This window comes from Carettochelys insculpta, chromosome 11 (assembly GCF_033958435.1).
Source record: "Carettochelys insculpta isolate YL-2023 chromosome 11, ASM3395843v1, whole genome shotgun sequence".
NCBI classification, from domain to species: domain Eukaryota; kingdom Metazoa; phylum Chordata; order Testudines; family Carettochelyidae; genus Carettochelys; species Carettochelys insculpta.
This window is the reverse complement of record NC_134147.1, coordinates 26,525,369-26,552,050: the sequence shown is the minus strand read 5'-3', so window position 1 is coordinate 26,552,050 and position 26,682 is coordinate 26,525,369. Positions and strand designations below refer to the sequence as shown.

At 54.2% G+C, this 26,682-nt stretch overlaps 1 protein-coding gene across 5 annotated transcripts; it reads right to left on the bottom strand.

Annotated features, from left to right (window-relative positions):
* Nucleotides 1-4,581: 4,581 nt before the first annotated feature.
* GATA2 (GATA binding protein 2) lies at nt 4,582-24,859 on the bottom strand. Of its 5 annotated transcripts, none has more exons than XM_075005322.1 (6): nt 21,647-21,725; nt 14,942-15,342; nt 13,980-14,582; nt 11,364-11,542; nt 8,337-8,462; nt 4,582-7,173 (listed from the first exon to the last, which is right to left on the bottom strand). In XM_075005322.1, exons 2-6 carry the CDS (start codon nt 15,168-15,170, stop codon nt 6,874-6,876), a joined length of 1,437 nt encoding a protein of 478 aa, XP_074861423.1. In that variant the 5' UTR covers nt 15,171-15,342; nt 21,647-21,725; the 3' UTR covers nt 4,582-6,873. The 5 variants fall into 5 exon arrangements, with proteins under 5 accessions (XP_074861423.1, XP_074861422.1, XP_074861425.1 ...); XM_075005321.1 differs by lacking the exon at nt 21,647-21,725 and adding an exon at nt 15,743-16,057; XM_075005324.1 differs by lacking the exon at nt 21,647-21,725 and adding an exon at nt 15,743-16,054 and having other exon boundaries at nt 11,364-11,509.
* Nucleotides 24,860-26,682: the final 1,823 nt, after the last annotated feature.

Genomic DNA, 26,682 nt, shown 5'->3' with positions numbered 1-26,682 from the left:
AGGTGAATAATATATTAGGGAGGTAGCAAATTATTCAAAATGTTAGTGTGAAACCATGCTAGACATGAGCTTTGAAACGTTCGAGCAGAATATCCTTATGGAACAGGGAGCAAAATGGCAGTGTGGACATGTGGGAAAATGGATAAGATGGTTAAAGATAAAGATTCAATCAGCAGCCAGAATAAATAATCTAATACCATTCTTCAACTCTCTCCAGCCCAGGGCAAGAAATCTGCCATAGCAGAGGCTCAGCCTTCTTCTCTGCAACCAGTACAAAGCAGAGTCCAATGCCAAAGCAGACATGGTCATTACGAAAGAACCTGAAGAAGCCTCAAGGTGAGGAGCATAAATGGGCAGGGCCTGTACATTTAATTCTCTCTATGCCAGCACAAACTGTTGTCCAAGAAGTACCCTGCAAATGCAGAAACCCAAACCATGTATAGGAAATGTGGGCAGAATATATTTCTCATTTTTGTTGTTATACTGGGGTTAATCTCAGACTCTCCTCAATGTCCTCTTTTGTTGAGAGACCCTAGTGGTACCTCTCTTGGATTCCTTAGGCCTGCCCTTTCTTGCTACTAAATGGATGCCCTTCCCTGGTCTGACTCTTTGCTTATCCAGCTGTACCCCTGATTAAAACCAGTGGAAAACTGGAGAGAATGAGGGCAGATCTACACTACAAAAGAAAATCGACCTACAAGAGGTACCTACAGTTACAAGAATTGCGTAGCTGGAGATGACGTTCCTTAAATCAAATTTCCATCACAGCCCCCCTGTGGCAGGTTAACAGGAAAAACTCTCCTGTTGATTTCCCTTACTCCTCATGACAGCAACAGCAAAGAGTGCTGTGGTTGATGGGGCCACCCTGTGAGTTCGATTTAGCACATCCTGACCAGATGCAACTAAATCGAACTCCGGAAGATCGACTGCATCATCGTTGATTTTCCACTTAGTGAAGACGAACCCAAAGTCAATGAATTTGTAAATAGGCACAAAACAGAATCCTGATGCTGAGGTCACATGATCCATTATTAGAGCCTTTAATGTCACTTACAAGTGTTTACTTGCAGGGACCAGATGGCTCAGGGAGGTGGTATAACAAAGCATTTCACTTCTAGGTCACGCATTCTAATCCAGTCCATGTTGGTAATAAATGAATGTAATTACCTACAGGCTGTTTTGTATACTGTGTGCTGGTTCTCAGTCCAGCTCCCAGTCAGAATTCACTTCACAAAATAGACGCATGCAGGTTTGCACTACATGGCCTTCTTGCTGACAACACCAGCAGAGTGGTGGAGGTCAGAAAGGGCTATGGAGACTAAATTCCTTGGTCAACATGACGGTGTGAGGAAATATTCTTAGAGTAGGAGCCATGTCAGTCTGCAGCTTCACAAATAACAAGTATTCCTGTAACACTTTAAAGACTAACAAATTTATTACATCATGAGCTTTGTCTTACCCATGAAAGCTCTTGACCTAATAAATTTGTTAGTCTTTAAAGCACTTTGGGACTACTTGTTATATGTGGGGGAAGTTCGTCCTATGTGGAACCTGCTCTGTGGCCAGAGACAATTTCATTGTTAAGGTCTGTCAATTTGACACCTTTCACCAAAATGAATTTATTTTAGAACTTCATAAAGAAAAAATATTTAATTGTGCTTTGTTCTCCATAGCAAGACCTTGCCATACAATCATGGATAACAACCTCAGAATTACTGTCTTTTTTCTAATTATCTAGTTGTATACAATAAATGTTTGTAAAGCTGGTAAATAACAAAATTCTCCCATGTCCGTCTACAGGTCACCTAGATGCTTAAGAAGTTTGCATTATTTAAACCATGTTTCCCATTAAAAAATTAATATTAACCCTTTTGCATTGCCATAGGAAAACAGGGAAGCAATTTGGGGAAAAGAAAGATTAAGTCAGAGAAATGCCATCATTAAAAACGCCATTTTGAAAAATAGAAAATGTGTGTGGCTAACACTTGAGTAGAAATCTCAACAAGTAGGATACCATTTCCAGCACCCGTTCTATTTATTTCGTATTTTGACATCAGACGCGCCCTGTAACCTATTCTCCTTGGGGTTTGACGTGGCCATAGGGACATGACAATTAAACATGGCATAAAACAATAATCCCAACAATGGGAACCTCTGGCAAGTAATGTCGCGGCATCCCATCAAGGTGAAGCAGTCCGTCAGTGTTCAGTTGAAGTGAAAGGAGTTTAAATCCAGATTTGTTGCCTTGATATCCTCCCTGTGCTCACACTTAATATCACACTTTACGTTGTTACTCCATTTTCATTCCCTGATGCTTTGTTGTGTTTCCTGATATAATATATCGCAAGCCCTCATGGTCCAGAAAGCCATTTTGATCTTTCACACATCAGTGCCACTTTATGGAAACAGGACTATTTATTGTTTATGTCCCAGTGACAATCAAAGGCCACCGTCAGAAGAGGGAGTCTCCTGTGCTATGCACTTTACAAAACAGGAAACTTAGTCCCTTCTCCTGAAGAGCTTACAGTCTGCAAGCTGATCCATGAGAGCACAGGAATCCATTTGTGTGGAGGCAGTTACTGACACAGACCCTAGTCTAAGAAACAAGGAGGGTGTGTTACAAACAATGGAAGCAAATAGCTCAGTGCTTCTAAATTGGAAAGTGTTGTTTTAAATACTACAGTCTCAATCACTGCAGTCTGCCTTCGGCCTAACCATCATCAGCCATCTGAATGTTTGCAGACAGCAGAGCAAGATGGGTGTGTTATGGTTTCAAAGGAAAAAGCTTCTAGCTATATAACCCAATTTTAGACCTGTTTTATTGTTGGCTTGTTTCTTTTTAAAGAGAAGTTGCAAAGTAAACTTCAATGGTATCTGTGCCGTAAACCACTTTTTATTGGTGTTTGCATTAACCCTCGCTAAGCAAGCTAAAAAGATGACTAATGCACTCAAAATGATGCAGATACAGCCTTGTATCTGTTACATGGGCCCCTCTAATTTGCTGTCATGGCTTCTAAGCAAAGCTGTATCATCTGTAGCTTTTTATTTACTAACATGGCCCACCTACGAAGTCAGCAGGGAGATTGCAGGTTAAAAGAAGCAATGATGGGCAATATAGGTATTTTCAAAAGGTTACTTGTCTTAAAATGTAAATAATTGTACTTAAGTCTGTTTCTACTGACATGAAGACCAAAATCTTCCCCAGCCACTGGTCTTTCATTTGGGCTTAAAATTCAGCTGACACCCTTGCTTCACCTATGGAAATAAAATGGGGTTGCAGATGCTCAGCATGTCTTCCTGCAAAGTCCCAAATGAATGCCTTAGATATGGCAGGATCATCAATTGGATCAGTGAATCCCAACTTGGAGTCTGCAGTCCTCTGTGGGTCCATGAGAGTATTGCAGGGGGTCCATGAAAAAATAGAAGATAAATAAAAATGATCATTTCTAAGTTTTAAATAAATTGCAAAGTTCAATCTATTATTGTTTTTAAATTAATTATCCTCCAATGATGTTAATTGCTGTCCAAAAATCTAGGTTATGGTTGCCTTTTTCCTTTAATGAAGTGTACATAGCAGATAGAATTGGCTTTGATGGGGGTCTGTAAGCAGTTTGGGGGCGGTCTGTGGTTTGGGAAGGTGATTAGGGGTCCACACTAGGGACAAGGTTGGGAACCACTGAATTGGATTAAAACACCCTTCAAAAATTGTAATCTTGTGACAGCTGGTGGATGGCCTGGGTGAAATGCTGTAGTGCCTTAGTCCTAGTGCATAAGCATCTATCACAAACACCTGACCCCCACCTCCCAACACAAACAATGCCTCGTTAGGAGTCTGCACATGCTGAACAGGCCAGAGACTAAACTCCCCTGCCCTCCCTAGTGGGGTTCTGCAGCTCTGGGGTTGGGGTGAGGCAGAGAGAAGGCAAACCAGTAGTTGAGGGAATCATTCCCTTCTGTTTCCTGTTCCAGGGACAGACAACATCACTATCAAAGGCTATCAAACTTAGGTCCTGCTTTTGCTCCCATCTGTGCCAATAGCAAAACCCAAACATGCTGACTAGCCTCAGAGCAAAATGCAGCCCACGTTCAGCGTCAATTTCACTTTAAAAGGATTTATTTTAAACTTAAAATCAGCTTCTTGTTAGAGATCGACATTGAACTCCTTATGATAAAAAGTATGAGGAGCTGCCAAGTTAGTTTGTATCTTCAAAAACAACAAGAAGTCGTGTGTCACTTTATAAACTAAGATATTTTGGAGCATAAGCTTTCATGGGCAAAGACCCGCTTCGTCTGATAAAGCGGGTTTTTGCCCACAAAAGCTTATGCTCCAAAATCTGTTAGTCTATAAGGTGCCACAGGACTTCTTATGATAGCATACGACCCTGAGAATGCTCACTGGTATGTGAACATTCACAAGGCTGGATTTTCAAACGCTAAACCCATTAACATTATAGCCTCACAAATTTCAAATACTCATTTGACTGGGCATAATCCCCTCTGTAGTATTCTTGTCCCTTCTCTCCTCCCTCCACTGTCCTGCAAGAAATTTGATTTCACGAAACAGGGCACAATTGCTTTCACAAAAAAGGAATTTTATTCTTAGCAGTATTCACCTTGAAGGAATATGAGGAAAGCATACACTTTTTACAGACAATATATAAACATGTTGTACATAATTAACAATAACTTAGTTCACTAATCCAAAAATGAGCAAAATTAAAAAAATTAAAGAATAAAAACAGAAAATACTGCAGAATTTTTATGCTGATACAAGTACAAAATAATTTAAATCTTGACTGCCGTTGTCTACGCTGCAGTGACTGACAATATATTGCACTTTGTCAATTGTATCAGTAACCCACTCCTCTTCCCCCCCCCGCCCCCCCTCCCCCGCATCTCCCACCAAATCCTGCAGAAATTTGAGTTGGGTACAAATAATGTACAACTGTACCATAGTAGCAGGTAAAAGACCAAATTTCAACTCAGTAAATTAAAATTTCCTACAGTATCTCCCAACCAATTTTCCCCGTTCGTTTATTTCCACTTTTTTACAAAGTGCACCTTACCAAAATCAGAAAAAGGAGGAAAGCAGGACTACCAATGGCTGCTTGGTCCTTACTTCATCAAATATTTGATTTACTTATTTAGAAAAAAGCGTACATCCATTTTTATCTGGTTTTGTTTTTAAACAGAACTTTTGCAGTAAGATACAATTGGCTTGATCCCCCCCGCCCCAAAAAAAAAAAAAAAAACAAGAGAGAGAGAGAAGGAGAAAGAAAGAAAGAAAAAAAGAAAAAGCTCATCACAGAATTAAGCTTATGCAGTTTACATTATCAAGCCCCTCTGCTCACTGGGGCATTTTCATCAGAAGTATAGCTAAATATATACATCATATGTTATACTGGAGCTTGTGTTCATGAGAGTCATCAAGTCATAACAATCAATAGAATACACTTCACATTGGCAAAAGCTTTGTTTTCAATTGTTTACGTACACTATGGTTTAATAACGGGAGACTCTTTTTTTTAAATATAAAATGTGCTATGGGAAATAAATTGTCCCCCTTCGAACGTTACCGTTCTTCACCTCCCCAGCTGCTGCTGTGTCTCAGATTTGAAGGATATGTGAAGCTGAAACTGATTGTCTTTCTCTCTTTCTCTTGTCCAGTGATCTTAATCACTTTCTGCCCTTCCTCACTCCCAAATGGGACATGCGGCATAGCCTAGATGCCCAAAGACAGCACATACTCTGGCCTTGTATGGACATGGTAGCCAAACTGCAGTGAGTTTTTCAAAGCAGCTAGTCTGTGTCTTAAGCAACAGCTGCCAAGACGGCAGAACAAAACATTTAAGCCTCTGGAGTGTTTGAATTAGATTTTGTACGCCTTGTGCTGTTGCTGACAGGCTACTAGAAGTTAGATGGGCAAGATGAATAAATAATAAGACCTCCTTTAGTTACTCACACTGGCCACAGGATTGTTCCCCTCAGGATATTTTTAGTGATTTGTCCTATTTGGCTGTTTGTGGAACAACATTTTTAAATAAAATCTTTCACATAAAGTAAAAGAATGCAGGAGTTATGTCAAATAATCCGCATCTCGGGCCCATTACAATCCCATCTTCCAGATACGTTTTTGCTTTGTCTTCCACTTTCTCTCTTGCCTTCCTTAGTAGACATTTGTGTATGTAACACGGATGAAGGGACTCAAGGTGGCTGTTTAGCAAACTCTTTTCCCTGTTATCAGACTGTTTCTTCTAGCAGAGTTGCCTCCTTCCCCCTCCAACCCTCCCCCCTTTAAAAAAAAAAAAGGCACAAGACCATGCAAGTCAGAAGGTTAGAGGCTCTTTGTGGAAAATAAGAGCAAAATAAATAACAACTTTTTGTGTCCTATTTCCTTTTAAAAATTAAGTGTTTATAAAGTTGTCCTTGTTTCTCACCCCTTCTCCCCCAGACAAAGTCCACCACACAAATCCAGTAACAGGGGGCCACCAGCCAGCTCTGCCTTTGGAGGCTGCTATCTCTTTACAATATTCACAGTGATAGCAGAGAGAAAGGACAGCCAGTTCCAGCATCCGTCTTCTGCTGCTTCTGCCACCTTTGCTTTCTGCTGGGCCAGCAGGTATCAAACAAGCGATTTCTTCGTTTTCCTTATACCTGAGGGGCAAAGTGCATAACAGGCACCATTAAGCATTTCTGCAGCAAACCCATCATTGCAAGGTTCTAGTCCAGCCCTAAGAACTCAACCACGTTGGAGCAAGGTCCCCTTTTTCCTTCACTATGTTCTCCTCTTGGCCGAATCTTTCCTCACTCGGAGTCTTGTTAGACAGAGCCCCGTGTTCTTAATCTCTGTGTGGGTCTCTTGAGACTCAGGTTCTATCCCATGGCTGTAACCATGCTGGATGGATGTGGGTGTCCAAATGAGATGCTGGAAGATGGGTGAATGGGAGTCGGTGTTGGTAAGATGTGTCCAGAGTGGCTAAAAGGTGGCAAATGCCCCATTGGTGCCATGTGACTAGCGAGGGCAGCAGCACTAAACGGAGAGGATTTCTCCTGCATGCACTTGGACAGTTCTTCAAAACACTCAGAGCCTTTCTTGCTTTTCTTTGATTTATTGGACATTTTCCTGTTCCTGGTCTGAATTCCTTCCTTCTTCATGGTCAGTGGCCTGTTCACCTGAAAGAAATGAGAAAATCAGGCTCATGCAAACCAAATGACCTAATAGTGCAAAAAAAGGAAAATATTTGGACAGTTCCCATGTGTTCTCCTGGACAGAGAACTTCTTCTGGCCAAGGTGTTTCTCTCTGTAGATCTTGTTTTTATTGATTTGTTTAATCAAGCCACACAAAAAAAACCAAAACGAAAAACAAAACACCTCAGATATGGAAAACAAGTTGGACTGATTTTGGCAGCTGATGGACTCCTTCCCTTGTGCTTGCTTACCCTTCGTCCCCCCATTCATTTCCTAAGAGAATAGATCAAACAAGGCAGCACACACTGACATGGAGTTCACTTCTAAAACGGGAGTGGTTTCTTACGAGTAAAACTTCCACGTCTAGTTACTTACATTTAAAATAATGTTCTAATGTGCTGCATGATTCCTGCTAAATATTGATTTTTTTTACGACAACGTTTACTACAGTGGACCCTTTCATATCCAGCATTCTGTCATCCAGGACTCTCAAATTTTAACCATAAGTAAATTTTAGTTACATTTTCCATAAGTACAGTAAAGTAAAAGTAAATACAAATAAATGCAGCAAATACAGTATAAGTTTACAGCGTACAACACTACTGTTGTTGGTAAATCAAGTGTTCTGCATACATTTTTGTTTTTCTTAATATCTAATTTTGTTTTCTTTAATGTTTTGCATTGCTAGGTGTACCAATCTATTGTCCAGAATATTATAATATCCAGCAACCTCCCGCTCCTGGGGGCTGCCAGATATGAAAGTTTACTATAGTCAAAACAAAACAAAACAAAAATTTAAAATTCTACACAGAGATACCTCTCCCCCAGATCTAGGATTGACCTTTGTCCAGAATCTATTTCAAATGGCCTCTGCATGGCTGGAGAAAGAAAGTGCATACAACATGCTTAGTTAAAACTAATGTAATTCTATTTTGCCTGATTTGACCAAGCTTCAGAAGCCAAGCTAATATATTGTAATGTCAGTGAACTTAGCATCACTATGCCAACAAAGAATGGCTCCAAGTCCCCAGGGGAACCTTGAGGGGTGAAAAAAAACTGAAACCAATAAAAGGCCAGTGCACGCCATGCAGTTAAGGCATCAATCCCAGCTAAGCAAGCAGAGACACACAGACAAACAAATACTCACATTGTGCAATTTATAGTAAAGTCCACAGGCATTACACACTGGGTCTCCATTTGCATTACGTCGCCATAAGGTGGTGGTGGTTGTCTGGCAGTTGGCACAACAGGTCCCTGCCCTCCGAGCTGCTGACTAATCAAAAGAAAAGAAAAATTATTAAGGGGTTACTCTGAACAACTTTGAAAGGTCCATTTACTGCTGATATATAGGATTTCTAACTAACCCTTACACTGTTTACAAAACAAAGGTCAGAGAAATGTTGCTTTGAATTTTTTTTTTTTCAGTTTTGTTTGTTTGGATGTAAGTGGTCCCTCACAGTAACAGACACCCAAATATTGGGCTATTAGGCTATTGCCTGAAAACTGGACAGTGAAATTGAGTAGTCTATTTTCTTTGTCCAAGAAAAAGATAATGCAAAAGCTAACCGCACTGATAATGGGAGGAAATTAATGTTTGTAAAAAAAAAAACAAAACAAAAAAACCAACTCTTGAAAGGCTCCGTATACTTTCAAAATCACTACATTTTGGTTTTTAAAATATTCTTCTTACCAATTTGTTAAGTGCCAGCGGCGTTTGTACTGCAATATAAGAGAGTGGGACTCAGACAATGATTTTTAAGTTGATAGTGCCCTTTTAAACCTACTCTCATCCCTTGCAGCAACAATTCTGCTGCCACTGCCTCTACCAGATTCATCACTTTTCCAGGCCGATAACCCTCCAAAATAGCCTTTTAAAACAATCTGATGCTTTTAATCATATCGCTTTGCTGAACCTTAGGGAGCAGAGAGAATCTGTCAGCCTCCCAAAATGGGAACAGCAAGAAAGAAAAAAAATGTAAATGGATGAAAAACTCCCATTGATTTGAGTATGAGCACTTGCGTGACAACCACTGCAGTAACGCATCCTGGGACAAGGGTGCCATTTCAGAAAATATTAGAACTAGACAAAATGCACACCACATTTTGGGGAGACATCCTGACAAGGCAGGTTCAGCGATGCTCTAGGAAATGTTTTAAAATATATTCCATTTTGTACAGCCCAGCAAATTCTGAGGACTAAATATTAATTTTCATTCATATTCATAAAGCATCTGCATTGTGCTAATTTCCTGGGGGCCCTGCTCCATAAGGAGTTTTGCAATTGGCTACAAAAATCCTAGGGACAAACGACTGCCCATCCTTCCCTGCACCCTAGACGTGCTCGTTTCAAGGCATAGAGTTTCTGAGAGAACCCACAACTTAACGTTCCACAACACTGGGTTTTCACAGCACTCAGGGCTGTATGCCGCTCCTCATGCATTTTCCTTTGCCCGTCTGCTCTGCTGGAGAGTTGGCCAAATAGCAAATTATAGATTGGTCCTGCTCTGAAGATTATGGCCCTTATCTTACTCTCACTTATAGTACAGTATGCTGGTATAAATTAGAAGTAACTCCACTGAAGGTGGAGCAATATAAGACTAGAATCAGGCCCCGGAGATGTATGTATTTCAGCCCTGCCGCCAGCCTACAAGAACAAAGCCGAAAGCCATAGCTGAGGCTGGGTATACCCCCTAGCACATGCACATGTAAGCAAACCCAAAACACAATTAACTTCAGGCCTTTCAGTTTTGACAATGTCATTTGGACATTCAATTAAAAACTAATATTAATAAACTCAAATGAAGACAATCTTCTTCCAATTCCTACAAATGACCAGACCCATATGTTAACTATTTCTTATATATGTATAAAGACATTTAACATAAAAACACAACTCAGAAATCTAGCTCCCAAAACTCCTTTCCCTGAGCAAACTAGAGCAATTTCCCAACATGCGAGGAGCTGGAGAGCTATGTTTGCAAATTTGAAATGGCTTATTGATACTAGACTATGCTGCTTAACTCTGTGGCCTGTCTATTCGGTCTGGCAAGCACTTCAGATAATGTTACACTGTTGTCTTAACATTTTTGTGTGTGTGTCAGTCACTTTAGAAGGAAAGCGAGTCATTAAGAAGCTTGCATAGTTGAAATTCTGGCTCACGGCAGAAATCCTCTGTATCCCATCCCAACATTAGATCATTAAAGCTAACTCTCCTTCCCTTCTCCCAGGCCAGTAAAATGTCCCCCAATATGACCGAGAGACTTAGGGATTATAAATCTCATGGCTCCAAAAATACATATATTTATTACTCTTAGCGTTTTTACCCATTATTTGTGGAGTAGAGTGTATTAGAAATTACAAAACAGCAAGCATGACTGGCATGCCTTGCCTATAGAAACTCTCTAAAGCTTTTAGAGTCAGGAAACAGATACACAAAGTTTCCTTATCTTTAACGTACAGATATCCGGATAGGAAACTACTACCAGGAGCTTAGAAAGGACATTTTTTTAATCACTCAAATGAAAATACAAAGTATAGGTGACTCCATGGAAAAATAATAGGTTTAAAAAAAAAAAACACATTAGGGGATTGTCTGAGGAGGGAACCAATATTAATACTGTCATGGACTAGAAGAGTGAAAATTACTTCATAACCTTTATACAAATAATTATTAAGCAGGGAGCAGAGGGTTTGACTCATCTGATTTTTTTTGCCTTGTTTTGGGTTGGAATTTTTTTGATATATTTAGTACATGTTGGAGTGCAGTCACGCTTGTAACCCTTTCACAACTTGTACACTTCTGAACTGCTCCAAGAGGCTGAACAAATGAAAAACCAAATGAAAGATGATATTTAAAGTTCAAAGTATGTGTTCCTAAGGAGAAAGGCAGCTACACCTTGTGCCCCACATTTTCCAACCGAAACAGAGTATAGGACTATACAGAAAGCTGCGAGCCTGCTTCCACTCTATACCTTGGCATGCAACTGCTATGGGTGGCGTCCCAGCAATCTGTCCTTAGGCTATGCTGTGACCTCTGAGTGACATGAGTCTCCTGTACAGTACATCTAGTATCCCTAATGGGCTCTGTAGCACAGGAGAGGAGACACCGTGGGTGGGTCTGCGTGTGGTCCCTTTGTATAACTTATTCCCAAACCCAGCAGGGACAGAAACCTACCAGTCTTCGTTTAGGTTTAATGAGTGGTCGATTTTGACCGTTCATTTTGTGGTAGAGCCCGCAGGCGTTACACAGGTAATGCCCGGTGCCGTCTCTTCTCCAGAGAGGGGTGGCAGTTGCTCCACAGTTCACACACTCTCTGCCTTCTAAATGGAAACACGAAGAAACCGGATTTCTTTCTTTAAAAACAAATTCACAAAAGCTTTTTGCATTGTCCTTTAGGCATTTTCCAGAAGTCAAAACAGTGCATTATTCAAGCATAATCAGACAGCATTGATTATTTACAGTACATGTGGCAAGGCTCTGCTTAATGTCTCTTATACAAGCTAACACTTTGTGTGGTGATCCAGAAATAGTTACTCTCTCTGTAAGGTGAGAAAGAGGGACCAGCTTGTTGTGTCAAATGGAATTGGTATTGGTTCAGGCACAACAAGAGCTCTCCTACCATGTAACGTGCAACCTTTCCCCTGCCATATCTATTGCATCGCTACAGCCAGATCACATGTTATCTTGCCACACACATACAGCAAAAATTTTGAAGAAAAAGGGTTATCGGGAACCAAACCTGGACCAAAGGAGTCTTTTCTACAAGTGCTGCAATTTACTACAATAAAGCAGGGCAGCGTAGAAGCGGGAACACTAGCTAGATAAGTCAGTGATTATTTTTATTTGAATGTAGTAAAACTGGTTGAAATGCAGCATTTGAAAAGGACATATCTGGTGCTGACAAAAATCAGCTTTTCCTGTACTGTGCTTTTTCATGATGCCATATTGATTTGGTGGAGAGGTTTATCTTACTCCTATTCTTTCCTCCTTTGTTTTGAGGATTAATTTTTGGGCAAGGGACAATACCGTATTGCAGTGGCCTGACCTGAATTAAAAAAAAATCCAATAAAAGATATTAGCTCACCCACTTTGTGTCTCCAAATAGAAAGTGGCACATAACCCCATAGAGGTCTGTCTCTTTTCCCCCTCAGCAACCCATTTGCTAAAAGTTCACTGTCTCTAATGGTTTGAGGGCAAGTTGGCTTCATTTAGGAAATTCCCTTAATATAGTTCATGCAAATTGTACAGTATTTAACTGCAGAGGAAATTCTTTTTGCTGATCACTGGACTAGGCCTTGCAGAGTTCAGCAGGGCTTGTGTCTCCCTTTGATGGAAGGAGTGGGTGGCTTTTAAACAACATGGTGTGCAGTGAAAAAATGAAGGCAGTTCTGTGCAATTGCGTTCCTAGCTTTTGTCCCTCCTAGGGCAGGAAGCTGCAGGAGTCGTCCTGTCGTGAGTCTTAGCTTTCCTACACAAACAGTGAGTGGTCACGAACTTTCCCCCGTTCCAAGCGCGGGGCTCCCATTAAAACAAAACAAAAATCAAGATCACTCACTTCCCCACATCTAATAAAACCCTCGGCAGCTAAGGGGCAAAAAAGGCCCGTAGGGATCTATTTCTCTGTCTCGACCTAGAGCTGCTTCTAAATGCAGGAAGACGGGGAGAGAAGCGGCAACTACATTTTAATTTTCTTTTCACGGTTAAAAGAGACAAAACAGCAGCCGCCTTTCAAGTACCGGGACAAAACAAATCCCTGCAAAGGACAGTTTGAAACAGAGCTGGTGCGGTTAAAAAAAGAGACGAGCTTTTCGTTACAAAAATGCGCGAACGCGCTCGTGTTTCTGAGCCCAGGGCCGCTTCAAAGGCGGAGGAGGCGAGCCGGGGCCGCACAGCGCAGCTCCCCAATACACCCCTCTGCTTTGCTTCCAGCGGGGAGGCCAGAACCCGGGAACATTAATCAGATCCCCGGGTTCTTAACGGAGGGGTCCAGCTCCCGAGGCAGCCGGCGGGCTCGCCGGGGAGCTCAGAACTCGGCTCCGCCGGCGGCCAGCGGGATTGAGCAGATGCTTCGGGGACACGGCTTGGGAGGGTTTGCCGCGAACGCGGACTCCCGGCTCGCAGCGCGTTCGTCTCCGCCCGCCCGGGGAGCGGTCCCTCGGTCCCGCGCCCCGCTCCGGCTGTGCAGCCCCCGGCCTGGGACGAGCCAGTGGCGAGCGGGCGCTTGGTGCGGCTTGTTACAGGCCCGGCGGCTGCACGCTCCCCGCCGGCTGTCCGGGGGAGTTGTACCGGGGGGGGGGGGGGGGAAACCAGCGGCAGGATCCGGCCCGGATTTTCAGCCGCCGCCTGTCTGGTCCTGCCGAGTCAATCCCTGTTTGCACAGTCGAGCTCTGCCAGTGTCCCCACTTCCCGGCCGGGCTGCCTGGGCCCCGCTGCACCGCAGGGAGCCAGAGCCCAGCCCAGCCCCCTTTCTCAGCGCTACCCACGGCCGGGTGTCACAGGCAGGTGAATGAGACTCAGCTGTAGGGCGAACACAACAAAAATCCAACCTCCCCCCGCACGCGCATACACACACACACACACACACACACACACACACACACACACACACACACACACACACACACACACACACACACACACACACACACACAGAGCACGTCAAGCGTTGGCCTCCTTTCCTCCAGCAGTGCACCACACCTTCCCCCTCCCCCCCACACACACCCTGACCTACAACACCCCCCCACCCACTGCTGGGGCGCTGCCGCGAGCGCAAGCGGCGGTAGGACTTACCTGAGCAGGACCGAGCCTTGCTCCTCTGCTTGGGGGTGAAGCTGGAGGCGGGCCCCCCCAGGAAGCTGCCCGGGTGGAAGAGGCTGCTGCTGTACTCGTGCGCAGCCGGCACATAGGAGGGGTAGGTGGGGATGGGGTGGTGGGTGGAGGGCTGGGCCCCCATGGAGGTGAGGCTGGTCCTCAGCGGGCTGGCGCTCTCCATCTTCATCCCCTCCGCCAAGGACACCTGGTACTTGACGGGCTCCTTCTCCTCCTGCCTGGCCCCGGCCGAGGAGGAGGAGGGCGAGGCCGCGCCGGTGGAGGTGGGGTCCGGGGACACCTCCTTGGGCGGGGTGGGCGGGAAGCCGAAGAGGTGGGAGCCGGAGTGCGAGGCGGCGGAGAGCGAGGAGACCGAGGCGGTGCTGGAGGTGCTGCTGCCCGGGTACACGGAGATGGCGCCGGGCGCCGCGGCGGCCGAAGGGTGCAGGGGCCCTTTGGTGAAGGGATTCACCGTCCACGGGTTGTGGTGGTGGGCGGAGAGCGCCGCCTTGCCGCTGTCCAGCCAGGGGAGGCCGGGGCTGTGGATCAGGTGCGGCCGGCACATCTGGCTCCCGGTCAGCCGGGCTGCGGGAGAGGGACTTTGCACTGACCCTGGCCGAGCCCCGCGGCCCGGGCTGGGCAGAACGACGGGGCCCGGCCGCCCCCCACCCCCCACCCCCGCGGGGCCCCGCAGCCGCGCCCTGCCGAGAGCGCGAGCGAGGCCGGCTCCCCCGCCCCCGCGCTCCGACCCACGCGCAGCCTCGGGTGGGGACCCCCCGCAGCGCGCCTGGCTCCCGGCCCGGCCCTTACCCCGGCCCGGCCCTTTCCCCGGCCGGTCTGGCTTTCATATCCGGGCCGCCCGGCACGAGGAAGCGCCCGGGGCCTGTGCGCAACCCCCCTTCCTGCCGCCCCCTCCGGCTGCTCTCCCCGGGGCGGGCACCCACCGTGCGCTTGGCTGTAGGAGACCCTGGCGCGGGCGTGCGCCGAGTTGGCGTAGTAGGGGTTGCCCTGGGAGTCCAGGTGGTTGAAGAAGACGTCGACTTCATCGGGAGGTAGGAGCTGCGCCGGCTCCATGTAGTTGTGCGCCAGGCCCGGGTGGTGCGGCTCCGGGTGCTGCCCGTTCAGCACGGCGTGGTGAGCCATCCAGCGGGGCTGGTCCGTGGCCACTTCCATCGCGGCGCTGCCGTCCCCCGCCCGCCCCGCGGCCGGCAAGGATCGGCGCTGGGAAGGGCCCTAGCCCCAGGCGGCTCCACGCGGCAGGGGCTCAGGTGTGTGTCGGCTCCCGGGGCCCGCGCCCCGCTCTCCTCGCAAGGGCCGCGCTGGCGAGAGGCTCCCGGGGCAGCACCTGCGAGAAGGAAGGAAGGAGGGGTCAGGGCTGGGCACCGCGCCTCCCTCAGCCCCGCGCGGCCCCCCGGCCGGAGCCCATGCCGGGGTCCCGGGACGCAGAAGCAGGGGGCTGGGGGGGGTCCCCTCTCCGCGCTCTGTGCTCCGGGCCCCACCCCCCCAGCCAAGCAGCCTCTGCCGCGACGAACTTGGAAGCGAAAGTTTCCGCTTCGCTGCAGCCATCCACGCGGGAGTTCTGCGGGGCTGGGGCGCAGCAGGGCGCGGGGCACCTCCTGCCTGGCACGAAAGCGGCGGGGCACAAGGCGAAGCGACAGGGCTGTCCGGGGGGGGAGGGGGAAGGCGGCAGCCCGCAGCCCAGTTCCCCGCAGAGTAACCCCGGCTCTGGCCCCCCACATACTCACACGGAGCCTGTCCGAGGGGAGTGAAGCCAAGTCCGCACGTACGCAGCTCCTCCCGGGTGGGGCCGGGCCGGGCCGGGCCGGCTGGGAGGTGGGGGAGAGGGCTGGATGCAGGCTCCCGCTCGGGTGCCAAGCTCCACTTACTCCGGCCTTTTTTGTAACATCCCCAAAGCATCCTATGTCAGCCCTGGCGCCAGCTGGACTCACTTCAGTAGACATGAACTGGGGCGACGCGCAGGGCTAAGAACCTCCGCCCAGCCAATCAGCGGCCTTGCGCCCAGCCTCGCGCTGCCATTGGCCCCAGAAATCCACATTCCCTAATTTACTCCAAACATCTGAAAAGAGCCGAACCCGCCAAAGGCCGAAACGCTTCTCCCGCCCCTCCCCCCCCGCCCACCTTCCACTCCCCCCTCCCCCGCCCGCCTCGCAGCAGCGCCCGGGTCCCCTCCCACGCCCCAGAGGAGCCCGGCCGGTCTGGGGGATCTGAGCGCTCGCATCCCAGGCGGGAGGGGAGGCCACCTCAGTGGGCTGGGAGGAGCGCCCCAAAGAGGTGCCCGGGCACAAGCCTGGGAGAAGCTCCAGACCGGCCCGGTTTTACGGACTGGGTTGGTAACTGCGCCACTAATCTGCCCGTAAAAATGCCCAGCCGCCATTCTGCTTCTCCAAGGGGTCTGGACCTCAGTCGGGAGTCCGCTGGCCCGAAAGAGCCGGCGAGACCAGGGCCACGTCTACACTAGAAGCAGCTGTCGATAGAAGGCTTGTCGACAAAACGCTCTAGCGTCGATGAAGCCCAAGTGCCGTGCGAAGGGCTCTCACCCGAGGAAGGAGGAGGGGTGTGTGAGGGAGGCCGGGGGACCCCGCTCCCAGCGGAAAAAGCCCCTGGATCGTGGGCGGGTTTATAGGAACAGGTTTGTTTCCTTTCCCGGGAGTGGGGCCTCTGTCCTTTGCTCTGAACCGAGGCAGCCTCTTTGGCCAGGGGCATCCCACCGGGACTCATTCCTCGGGGGCCCAGGGCTCCCCTGTCGCCCGAGAGAGCCTGGGGCCTTAGCAGGGGTCTGGCTTGTTACCCTCGCCTAAGCTGGAAATAACAGCAAGCCAAACCCAAGGGAGTTTGGGGTGGGGATTGGGACCGGCCCCCAAACCCGGCGTGGCCGCTCCTACCAGGCTACAGCCCTCGTGCGGGCTTCCTGCCAGGGTCTCCCACAGTGCCACCAGGATCTGCCCCGCGCCACCGTCCTAACAGCTTTGCCCTGCGGGCTGGGGGATTTGCCGTGCAGGATCGGGCCCCGAGCGCCCCTTGAGCCGTGTCCGAGTCCAGGACTCCCCCAAAAGAGGAGGAAAAGCCCCTCCCCCCAGTGAGGGTGTTTGGAGCAGACACTAAACAGCCTCGGAGCTCGGCGAGGCATCTCCTGGCCAACCTTTAAACCCTCGCTTGATAAACCCCCTCTTCGTCCGGGGCTGGGGCTGATGCATTTCTCCCCGTTTGAAGCCTGCTCCAGGGCGGACCAGAACTGCCCTGGCAACCAACGGGCTTCTTATGCGGCCAGCTAATTCATTTCTCACACTTGGAAGGTCCCACTTTTAACTGCCTGTGCCCTGGGGCCAGCCGCTCCTGGGAGGGAGAACCCCGGGGAGGAGGGCCCCGGGAGAGGAGGACTCGAAAGGGGTGACCAGGGCCCTGCCCGCCTCGGGAAGAGCCCGCGGCCGGGTTTGGGGGGCTGGTTTTAAGCCTGTTTTGGTTTTATTGGAGCCCCTCTTAGCTACGAGGTGCGGGGAAACGACTGTTTACAGGAGCAGCTTTCCAGGGTGGCATCAGAGCGAGGAAAGGGTCTCCCCCGCCCCCCATGGAGGCAGCGCTGGGCAGGAAAGGTGCCTGGGGGGGGACCCTGCCCAGAGGTTCCTAGGAGTGACCCCTAACCCTGTGCACATTCCCTCCGGATTAGTCCCTTCCCAGGCATGCTGCAGGCGCTGCGGAGGGGCTGTGCGAGCGGGCGGTGTAATTCAGCCAGCGCTGCCTCACCCTCTCCCCTCTCTCCCCAGCTTTGGTGCTTTGAGGGAGAGGGGAGCGGTCAGAGCGGGTTATATCACACACACGCCCGGGGGTCTCCCGCAGTCCCAGGCCATGGGGGTGCCTTGCCGGGGGGGGTGTTGTGAGCGGGGGGTAACAGGCTTTCCCGGGACTCCCCAGTGCAAGGCGGGTCTGGGGGTGTGTGTGTTGGGCTGGGGGGGTGGGAAGGAGCAGGTGGTGTCCTGGGCATATACCGCCCCCCCACCAGCACTCAAGCGAGGCCTGCACATCCCATGGGGGCGTGAGGGGCTGGCGGGGAGGTGATACCCCAGCCACCCCGGTGGGGGGCGCCTCGCGGTGGGACTGTGCAGGTAACCCCGTGGCAGGGCAGTGGCAATGGGGCTGTGGGAGAGGGGTGGCCAGGTTACAGAATCGCACGGCCAGCGGCGGTGTGTGGCGGGGGTGGGTAACTCCCCCAGCCTCCGCGGGGTCAGGGCAGGGCTGGCTCGGGGGGGGGGGGTGAGCGGGGTACGACCCCCCACCCCCACCAGTGCGAACGGCCCGTGTTGGGGAGGGTCTGTATAAGCCCCCCACCCCCCAGGGCAGGACAGGTTATGTAACACCCCCCCACGGCCCCCGACAGCGGGGAGCAGGGCAGGGCAGGGGCCGGTGTCCCCGGAGGAGGGGGCCGGGGCCGGGGTCGGGGCCGGGCCGCTGGATTGCCAGGCGGTAATTGGGCGAGAGGCGGCGGCTTCTCCCCGGCCGGGCGGCCCCAGTCACTGAGACGCCGGGGCGCTGACGTCACCCGCCGCGGCCCAATTGGCCAGGAAATGAACTTTTTCATCCCGAGACGGCCCAGGCTGCGGCCCCGGCCCGGCCCGGCCCCGCGCAGCGCAGCGCTTCTGGCGGCTCCCGGCTCCCGCCCGGCCAGGGCAGGGGCGAGGGGCCGTGGGGGACCCCGGGCTGAGGACGCTGCTGGCCCCCGGCGGGGGAGGCCAATGGGGGCGGGCAGGAGGGCGGACCGCCGCAGCACCAAGCCCGATGCAGCTGCTGGAGACGGGAGGCCTGGCTGGGCCGGCCGGGGCAGGACTAGCCCGGGCAGACCTAGTGCACCCCTGCCCGGGGGAGAGGGGCCGCCGCGAGCTCACCCCGAGCCCGCCTCCCGTGCGGGAAGCGGGGCACAGAAGCGCGAGCCTGCACCTCCCCGCGGCCTGGGGCCCCCTCCCCGCTCCGCCCCACAGCTCCCGTCGGTTTTCCGTCGGAGAGTCGGGATTTGAGCGTCGGTCTGCCGCGCCCCCGCCCCCCTGCCAGCGGCGCCCGGGCAGAGGTCGTGGGGCTCAGGGTGCCCGGACGGCCAGAGAAGGGCTCGGCAGCCCTGGGCCCCCCTCTTGGCTGGAAGGGCCTTTTAGCCGCTGGGATCTTCCACTCTCGGGCTGCTTGGGGCTGAACCAGGCCGATGGCTCCTCAGGCCTTTCCCCCCCCCGGGCCCTGGTCCGCCCCAGGACCGGGCTTTGCTCATGGCCCTGCCCCCGCGGGCGGGGGGGCGAAGAGGTCAACAGGCCCGAACAAGGTGGGAAAACCGCAGTGGCTCCCGCACAAGGAGGGCGCAAAAGGCCCCGCGAGAAGAACGCACCGGCCGGGCTGCCCGCGCCACCATGTCAGTGCCGGGGTGACCCCAGGCCACCCCCGTGCACTGCTGGGAATTGCTGCCGGCTCTCCCCGCAGCGCCCCGCGCCAGGCGGCGCTGGGGGCCGTTTGCTTTGGGCAGGTGATAAAATCGCACTTAACGAGCTGATAATTCCTCCGGATCGGTTGTAAAGGCCAAATCGTAACGCGGACTCCGGCGGCCTGATTTATGGAGCGCCAGAGCCCCGCGGCCGGCCCGGGGGACGCGCCCTCCAGCCCCGGGCTCGGGTTACCGGCGGAGCTGGCGGCTGCGCTGCCGACGCGCACCGACAAGGAGAGGGCGAGGGAAGCCCAGCCCGTGCGTGAGGCCTGCGGGAAATCCACGGCAGCTTCCTCCGCTACTCCCAGCCGTGCCCGGTCTGGCCACCCTACCGCCGCCTCTCTGGGGCTGCTGCCGGCTCAGAGAACCCCCTGGGGCGTCCGGTGCCACCGGCGCTTGAGTGGTGCCCTGGCACTTCGTGTCGGTCCCGGCTTGGCGGCAGAGGGTCTGCCAGGGCCCGGCCGTGAGCCCCGGGGAAGGCCGCGCTCCTCTCCAGCCCGCACAAGAACCAGCGCGCTCCCCCGCGGGACACGCGAGGCGGCTCGATTCTCCCCCGCGCAAGGGCTGCACGCAGACGCGGGCCAGTACGCAGCGGAGGGGCCGGGCTGGGAACTGTGCTCCACACAGCGCTCGCCTCGCCTCCCGCCCGCTCCGGGGTCAGCGATCCCCGCGCCCTCCAGTTAACCAACCGCGCGTCCCGGCTCCGCGCAGGGGCTGGTACTCAGGTGCCCCAGTGCAGCCGCGGCGCGGGGCAGGGGAGCGAGGCGGCGCGCTCGGGTCCTGTGTTCGGCGAGTGCGCTCAGCGGAACACGGACTGACCCGCGCCAGGACCTTGGGCGCAGGGGCTCAGCCGCAGCCAGCTCCACGCGGCTGGTTAAGCAGCTGCTCTGTCAATTTCATCCCAGCCGTCTCCGGAGAGACCCTGCCGAGGTGCGTTACAACCAACCCCACTTTGCACGCGCAACCCCCGCCTGGGCCGCCGGGCGACAAAGGCACCAGCTCCCCGCATCACACCCCCTTGCACTTCCCAGAGCGTCCCCCTGTGATCTGCTGGCGGGGGCGTCCGCTCGCTATTCCCGCGGATCTCGGTGGCTTCAGCGAGCGGGAGGGGAACGGGGTGAAGGAGAAGTTCCAAAGGTTTCTCCCGGGGCGGGACTGGGCCTCTCGCGCCGGGACTTTTCATCTCTGTCCTGCGACCGTTTCGCCGCCCGTCATTTTTTGTTGCGATTTTTCCCGCGGGAGATCGGCCGGAGCTGGCAGCCCAGCTGGTGATTTTAATGTGATTGACAAGTGATGTCATCTCGTGCAGGGAGGGAGGGAACAGGCTTCAGCAACACTTCGGGGGACCACTGGAGACACACCGAGACACCTGTGTCCGGGCTCCGGGCGCGGGGACCCGGCAAGGCAGGGAGCAGACGCGCCCGGACCCAGCCGCAGGCTGCTTGTCCACGTGCTCTCCGGGTGCCCCCTTCGACTTGAGATTTCAGCCCGGGAGGCCCTAACGCCAGACACCAAAGGCAACGAGCCCCGGGCACAGGTCCAGCTGGGGACCGGCCAAGCCCGGGCGCTGGGCTGCCGCGGGCTCGGACGCTGAGCCGTGGGGGTTGGAGGTCTTGGGGCCGCGCGGAGATCGGCTCCGGCCTTCGGGCGAGGGGGGGCGGGCCGGGGCCGGGGCGCGTCCTGCCAGCCCTCGGGGAGCGTTTTGCGCTTTCCCCCTCCTGTACCTCGTTCACGGGGCGAGGCGGGGACCGGCCGCCTCCGCGGGTAACACGTAGTGCGAGCGAGAAGCGCCTCCCGGCAAAGGCTTCGCGACCGCCCGCCCCGCGACGCCCGAACAAGCTGCCCTCGGCTCCAGCGTGCTGCACCCAGCCTGCCGCGGGGCGGGCGCTCCGGGCGGGCCCGCGCCTTGTCCCCGCGGGGCGCAGCCGCTTCCCGCTCTGTCCCCGCTCGCTCCGAGGGGCCGGCGGAGTTTTTCCTCCCTTTGTAGCCCCCATTCTTCTCGCCTTTCCGATGGGCCGCTCGCCGGGGCAGCGCTCCCAGGGGGGCGGGGAGAGAGAGGAAGGAGCGAGCGGCGCCCTTGGTTAACCCCTACCGGCTCGGAGCTGAGCGCGGCTGCCCCGGGGCCCAGGCCCGGAGCGGCCGGGGCCGGGGGAGCGCCCGGCGGGGTACTCACTGCTCAGCCGGCGGCTGCTGCCTCTCCCGCGGCTCCGGTCCCTCGCAGCGGCGGCAGGAGCCAGGTCGGCGGGGCGCCGGGGATACGCCAGTGGGCGGGGAGCGGAGCGGAGGGGAGGGGAGGCCGGGGCAGGCGGAGGAAGCCGGCCGGGGCGGGGGAGGCCTGTGGCCACCGCGCTGCTGCGGGCCTCGCTTCCCGCACTCGGGCTGGGCAGGTTCAGGGCCAGAAGCGCCTCAGAGGGACACACGGTTCCGGGTTAGCCCGCCAGCCCGCCGCGCCTGCAGCAGGTACGGAGCCCGCCCCGGGCCCCCGCAGCTCCGGGGCCGAGCCCCCGGCGGGGCGGTGCGGCGCTGCGCTGCGCCCGGGCGAGGGGACCCGCGGCTCGGCCGGCAGAGCCAGGCGCCGCCGCCTCCTTCGCTTCTGGGCGCTAAGACACCGAGGATCGGCGGCCGCCCGGCGCTCCGCGGGCCCTGCCCCGCGCCCCTTCGGCTCCCCGCGCGGCAGGCCCGGGCCAGTGCGGAGCAGGGCAGCCCGGCCGGGTAGCCGCTGCCCGCCGCGGGCTGCAGGAGAAGGGGCTTTGGGGAAGGGATCCCCGAGCCAGTCCTCTTCGACCTCGGCGAAAGGCGGCCACGGCGTCCCGCCCAGGGTCCGGTCCGCCGCTTTGCCCCGGCTGTAGGGGAGCTTTGGCTCCCCCCGGGGTCACCCCCGGGGCTCTCGTTTCCCCTCCTGACCGCGGGTGGACGCGGCCGGTTCCCCTGCCATCGGTTCGCAATTTGTCCGGCCGGGAAAGCTCCCCAGCCGCCACCCAGCCCTGGCTTCCCTCGGCGCCCCGCGAGCCCCGGCTGCGGGCGCCCCTTCACGCTTGGCAAAGTCTCCTCCGGCAGCGGCTGTCAGCGGGCCAGCCGGCTCAAAGGCAGCGCTGCGGCTGGCTAGTCCGGGCGATTCGTACTCCCCTTAGTACAATGGTTCCTGTCGGGCTCGGCGCGGGGCCCAGCGAGGCGCTCGGGGAGCTGGAGGACGGGGCCGGGTTTCAGACTTTCCTGCCAAAGATTTCAGGGCTGGCTTCGATTTTCCGGGAGCCTATTTCGATGGCATTGCGGGTGTCGGCGCTTGGGGGGGGGCCCGATCCTGCAGCTCTGGCTCAGGCAACCGTGCTGCTAATGGAGCAATCGCCCGAGGGAAGGCTGCAGGATCGGGCCCGGGGGCTAGAAAGGGGCGTGTCGGTCTCAGACACGGGCCTGTGGTTTTTTGGGGTACAATTGTCTAGCTGCGACGCTTGATTCGTTCTCCCCCTTCCTAACAACGGTGAGTGCGTGTCTGTAGCAATAGACAGGGCCACATTCCCAATCGCCACTCCCTGGAGTGGGGTCCACTTCTCCACCTCCAAGACACTTGCCCAGGTCTTCGGGCTCGGCCAAACCGGAGTTAAAACCCCGAATACAGATGTTCCCTCGCTCCAGATTCTGGCTCGCCCGCCACACAAGCCAACCCCGGCTCCAAACCCTGCACTCGAGCTATTTTCATTGAAATCACCTCCACGCCCTTCAGCCTCCAGCATGGATTTATTTCCCCCTCCCAGCTTTCGCACCCCACAGCAAAAGGAGGGGGGACAATAAATAAAAGGGGGTGGAAAGCTGCCTTGGGGAAATAAACGCACCGGCGGTGATTGAAGCCTTTTAGCTGGGTCATTTTAAAACATGCAAAGCTGTGCAAATCTGCTGCACGGGACTGGGACGGCACAGGCTCCCTGGCTAAGCAGGTGCAGATGGAGCCGGACCCTAGGCCGGCGGAGACGCGGGGCTTTCCCGGGGAGAACAAACCCTCGGATCTTTTTTTTATGTACAAATCTGACAACAATGGGAGCGAGGCGGGCGGGGTGGGTCAGTCGAACCCCCAGGATCTCTCCCTTCGGTGGAAAGACATGAACGTTCCAAAGTGGAATTCCGGGGATGTGTGCGTTCGAACACGCGCGCGCGGCGTAGAGACACACGCTTAATCTTGGGAGCTTTCCCCGCTATTCATTCGCAGTGGTTTGGTTTGGTTTGTTTCTTGGCCCATGGCAATAATCCGTGCTCTTCCCTCTTTGCGAGCGGGCTAGTTTGGCAGGGTGATGGGGCGTTTAAAACGCTCCCATTCTTTAGCGGTAATAGCGGCCGTCTATTAGAAGAGAGAGTATCTGAGAATCCTAAAGTGACTGCGAGTTTAAGAATGAGAAAACACTGTTCATTAGAAATCCGTTTCAGCCCTAGATCCATCTCATATCGAAATATACCAGCAAAGGCATTGGAGGCTTGGAGCGCTTCTATTGAACCCGAGTGGCGAGATAATTGGGGTTACATTTTAAACTAGGAACGATCCGCCGGTTCCCAATTCCCAGCCCTCTCGGTTTGTTTTAATCGCCGAGCGATTCGCCAGGGGGAAAATGTTTTTGTTTTTGTTTTTTTTCCGAACAGCTAAAACAGCCCCTATATCCGGCGGGAACGAGAACAAAATTATTTCCTGGGAGTTTTACCCTGTTCCGCGCTCTGCCTCTCTAGATTTCCTTGGCAGCATCGTGGGGTCGGTGAATGATTACAGTTTGGGGCTTTACCTGTTTGCAGCCTGTTCAAATAAGACACCAGCCGTGTTACATACACAGCAATCCTGCCACGCGAACGATTTTCCCCCACCCGGTATGCGGCGGCGGCGGCAGAGCGGCGCATTTTTTAGAAATACCCAGTCCCGTGATTTGTTCTGGGAGAAGAAAAACTGCCCCACGAAGTGCCCTAAATCATCGGCCAGGACAAGCCTGGTTTGTTTAAAGCGCCGAGCGATCGCTCTTTATTTGACACCGCAAGCTGTTCCCTGCCAGCCGGCATTAGCCTCGTCAGCTGGAAGGCCCCCTACGGCGCGGCTGGCGAAGAGCCCCCCGGAATATTCTGCCTTTCCACCCGGGCAGCCAGTGCCGGGGGGCGGCGGGTCGGGGGAGAACGTGTCAGAGCCGCCCCCCGGCTGGGAACTTTCGGGGTAGTCTCTCCCCTTCCCCCGCGTTCCTCCCAGCGCCGCTGCCCGGACGCTTTGTCCCGCGCTGGTGCCGTGCAATAGCCTTACCTGTCCCCTTCCCGCGACTTTCCTTCCCTGCCGCCTTCTGCCCGCAGCCGGGCTCCGTCGCGGGCGTCCTGGGCTCAAGTTCAGCGGCGCGGGCGCAGCTGGATTCGCTCCGCGTGGCCCTGGCTCGCCTTCCTAGGTTCGACTACAGAGGCCCCAGCGCGGCTCGCAAAGGCATCCGCGGGGTTACCAGGGGTAGGCGGCTTCACACTGGCAACAGTTTTCGAGTCGGGCTCCCCCCCCTTCCTCCGCTCCCTCTCCCGCATTCGGGGCTGGCACCGCGAGCCAGTGTGTATTTATGTACATAATAAGGCAGCTCGTCCCCTCCACTTCATTTGCATCATTACAATATCGGTACAAGCCCATCGCATTGTCTGCCGCTTGCACCTTTTGTTGCCGCCGCTGTCACAGGCTACGCGACTTGACTTTCATATTGGGAAATGAATTGCTCTGAGAGCCGCCCCACACCCGGACACACAAAGAACCTGCCGTCTCCTAAGAAACGGGGGCTCCACATTTTAGGGCGGTATCGCCCCGGCCTCTTTTCTTTTCGCCTGCTTCGAGCAGGGGGAACCGTTTGTAATGTTTCCCCTCCCTGGCGAGGGAATCGAGCTTCCCTCTAACCCGCCGGCCTTCGGGAACCGCTCTTATTTTTTGTCCTTAATTTTCATCGGGGGTTGGGGGGGGGGGACCATGCACCTGCGGTAACATCAGATGGCGGGGGGCGAGGATCAATATACACGCAGATCCCAACCAGCGAGGGGTTGCGAGCGAAGAAAGAAACGGTACAAGGCAGGCAGGTATCCTGGCCCATTAGGCAAGTCAGCCAGAACTAATGCGTTTGAAACCGGTCTCAACGGGGCAGCCGTGCTAGAATGTGGCTTCACAAATCACCAATAGGAAGCAGTCGCGTTGCACCTTAGCGACTCACCCAGCCATGTATTAGGTAAGGTGCTGTCCTGGGTTTACCCAGCCCTGAACACGGGAGAGGGCTTACCCAGGAAAGCTAATACAGGCTATGGGTGGGCTGTGAGGCGCTGCAGAACGGCTTGTTATTGGTTAGGCTGTGAGGCGCTGCAGAACGGCTTGTTTGTTTGTGGCGTGTTTGGAACGTTTGCCAGCTGTTCTTGACGTTCTTAGGGGGTTCTAGGGCGTTTCACTGCGTTCCCCCTTTGGGTCCCCACCCTCCAGCGTACAACAGCCAAAGAACAGGCTCGGTGCCCCGCACAGCGAGGGCTCCCCGGCTGGCCTTCCCCTCTCCAGGCAAAGGTCAGGCTGTGGGAAAGACGAGGGCAGGCTGGGCCACCTCAGATATCGGAAAATCCCTCGGCAGGCCGGGGGGATCCCCCGGCCCCAGTTTCAGTGATCGGGCTCGTGTAAAAAAGCCACTCTCGGGGTGGGGCAGGAGAAATGCATTTCAAGAAGGATGCAGAAAAGTTTCACCCGAAGGGAACGCGGGTAATGGAGGTAGGAAACCGAGCGCCAAGCCCTCTTTGGCTGGCCTCTTCTGCCCGCCTTCGTGCCACGGCTCGGGGCTGGGGGAAGGCCCTTGATAGGCGACAGATAATTCTTATCAGTCCCCAGCAGCGCATCGCCAAAGTAACTGTTTTAATTACTCGCCTGTGCCCGCCTCCGTCCTGAGAGAGAGGAGACAGAAGCGCATCCGTGCGGGGGCGGGGGCCACGGATGTCCTTGTCCAAGGCTGCTGTCTGGCCGGGAGAAGCAGACGCTATTCCGACAAAACCAATTTCCCCCGGCGGAACGGTGCTGGGTGACTCAACCCCCAGCAGCCGCGGGGGGCTCCCACCTGCCTTTCACGGGCACGGAGACCTGAGCCCGGAGATGGCGCGTGCGCCTGTTTTGGTTTTGTTTTAATCGGGCAGGACGGTGGGCGTTTGGGATTCGTTTCTGGTCCGTGAGCGCCGCGCTGCTGGCTGGAGCCTCCCCCG

Excerpts from the sequence above, each read along its gene's own strand:
- GATA2 (XM_075005322.1), bottom strand. The coding sequence starts at position 15,170 with ATGGAAGTGGCCACGGACCAGCCCCGCTGGATGGCTCACCACGCCGTG. Across the intron at positions 11,543-13,979 it reads CAAGGCTCGGTCCTGCTCAG|AAAGAAATCCGGTTTCTTCG; the intron begins GTAAGTCCTACC and ends TTGTTTTTAAAG. Across the intron at positions 8,463-11,363 it reads TTAAACCTAAACGAAGACTG|TCAGCAGCTCGGAGGGCAGG; the intron begins GTAGGTTTCTGT and ends TCTTTTGATTAG.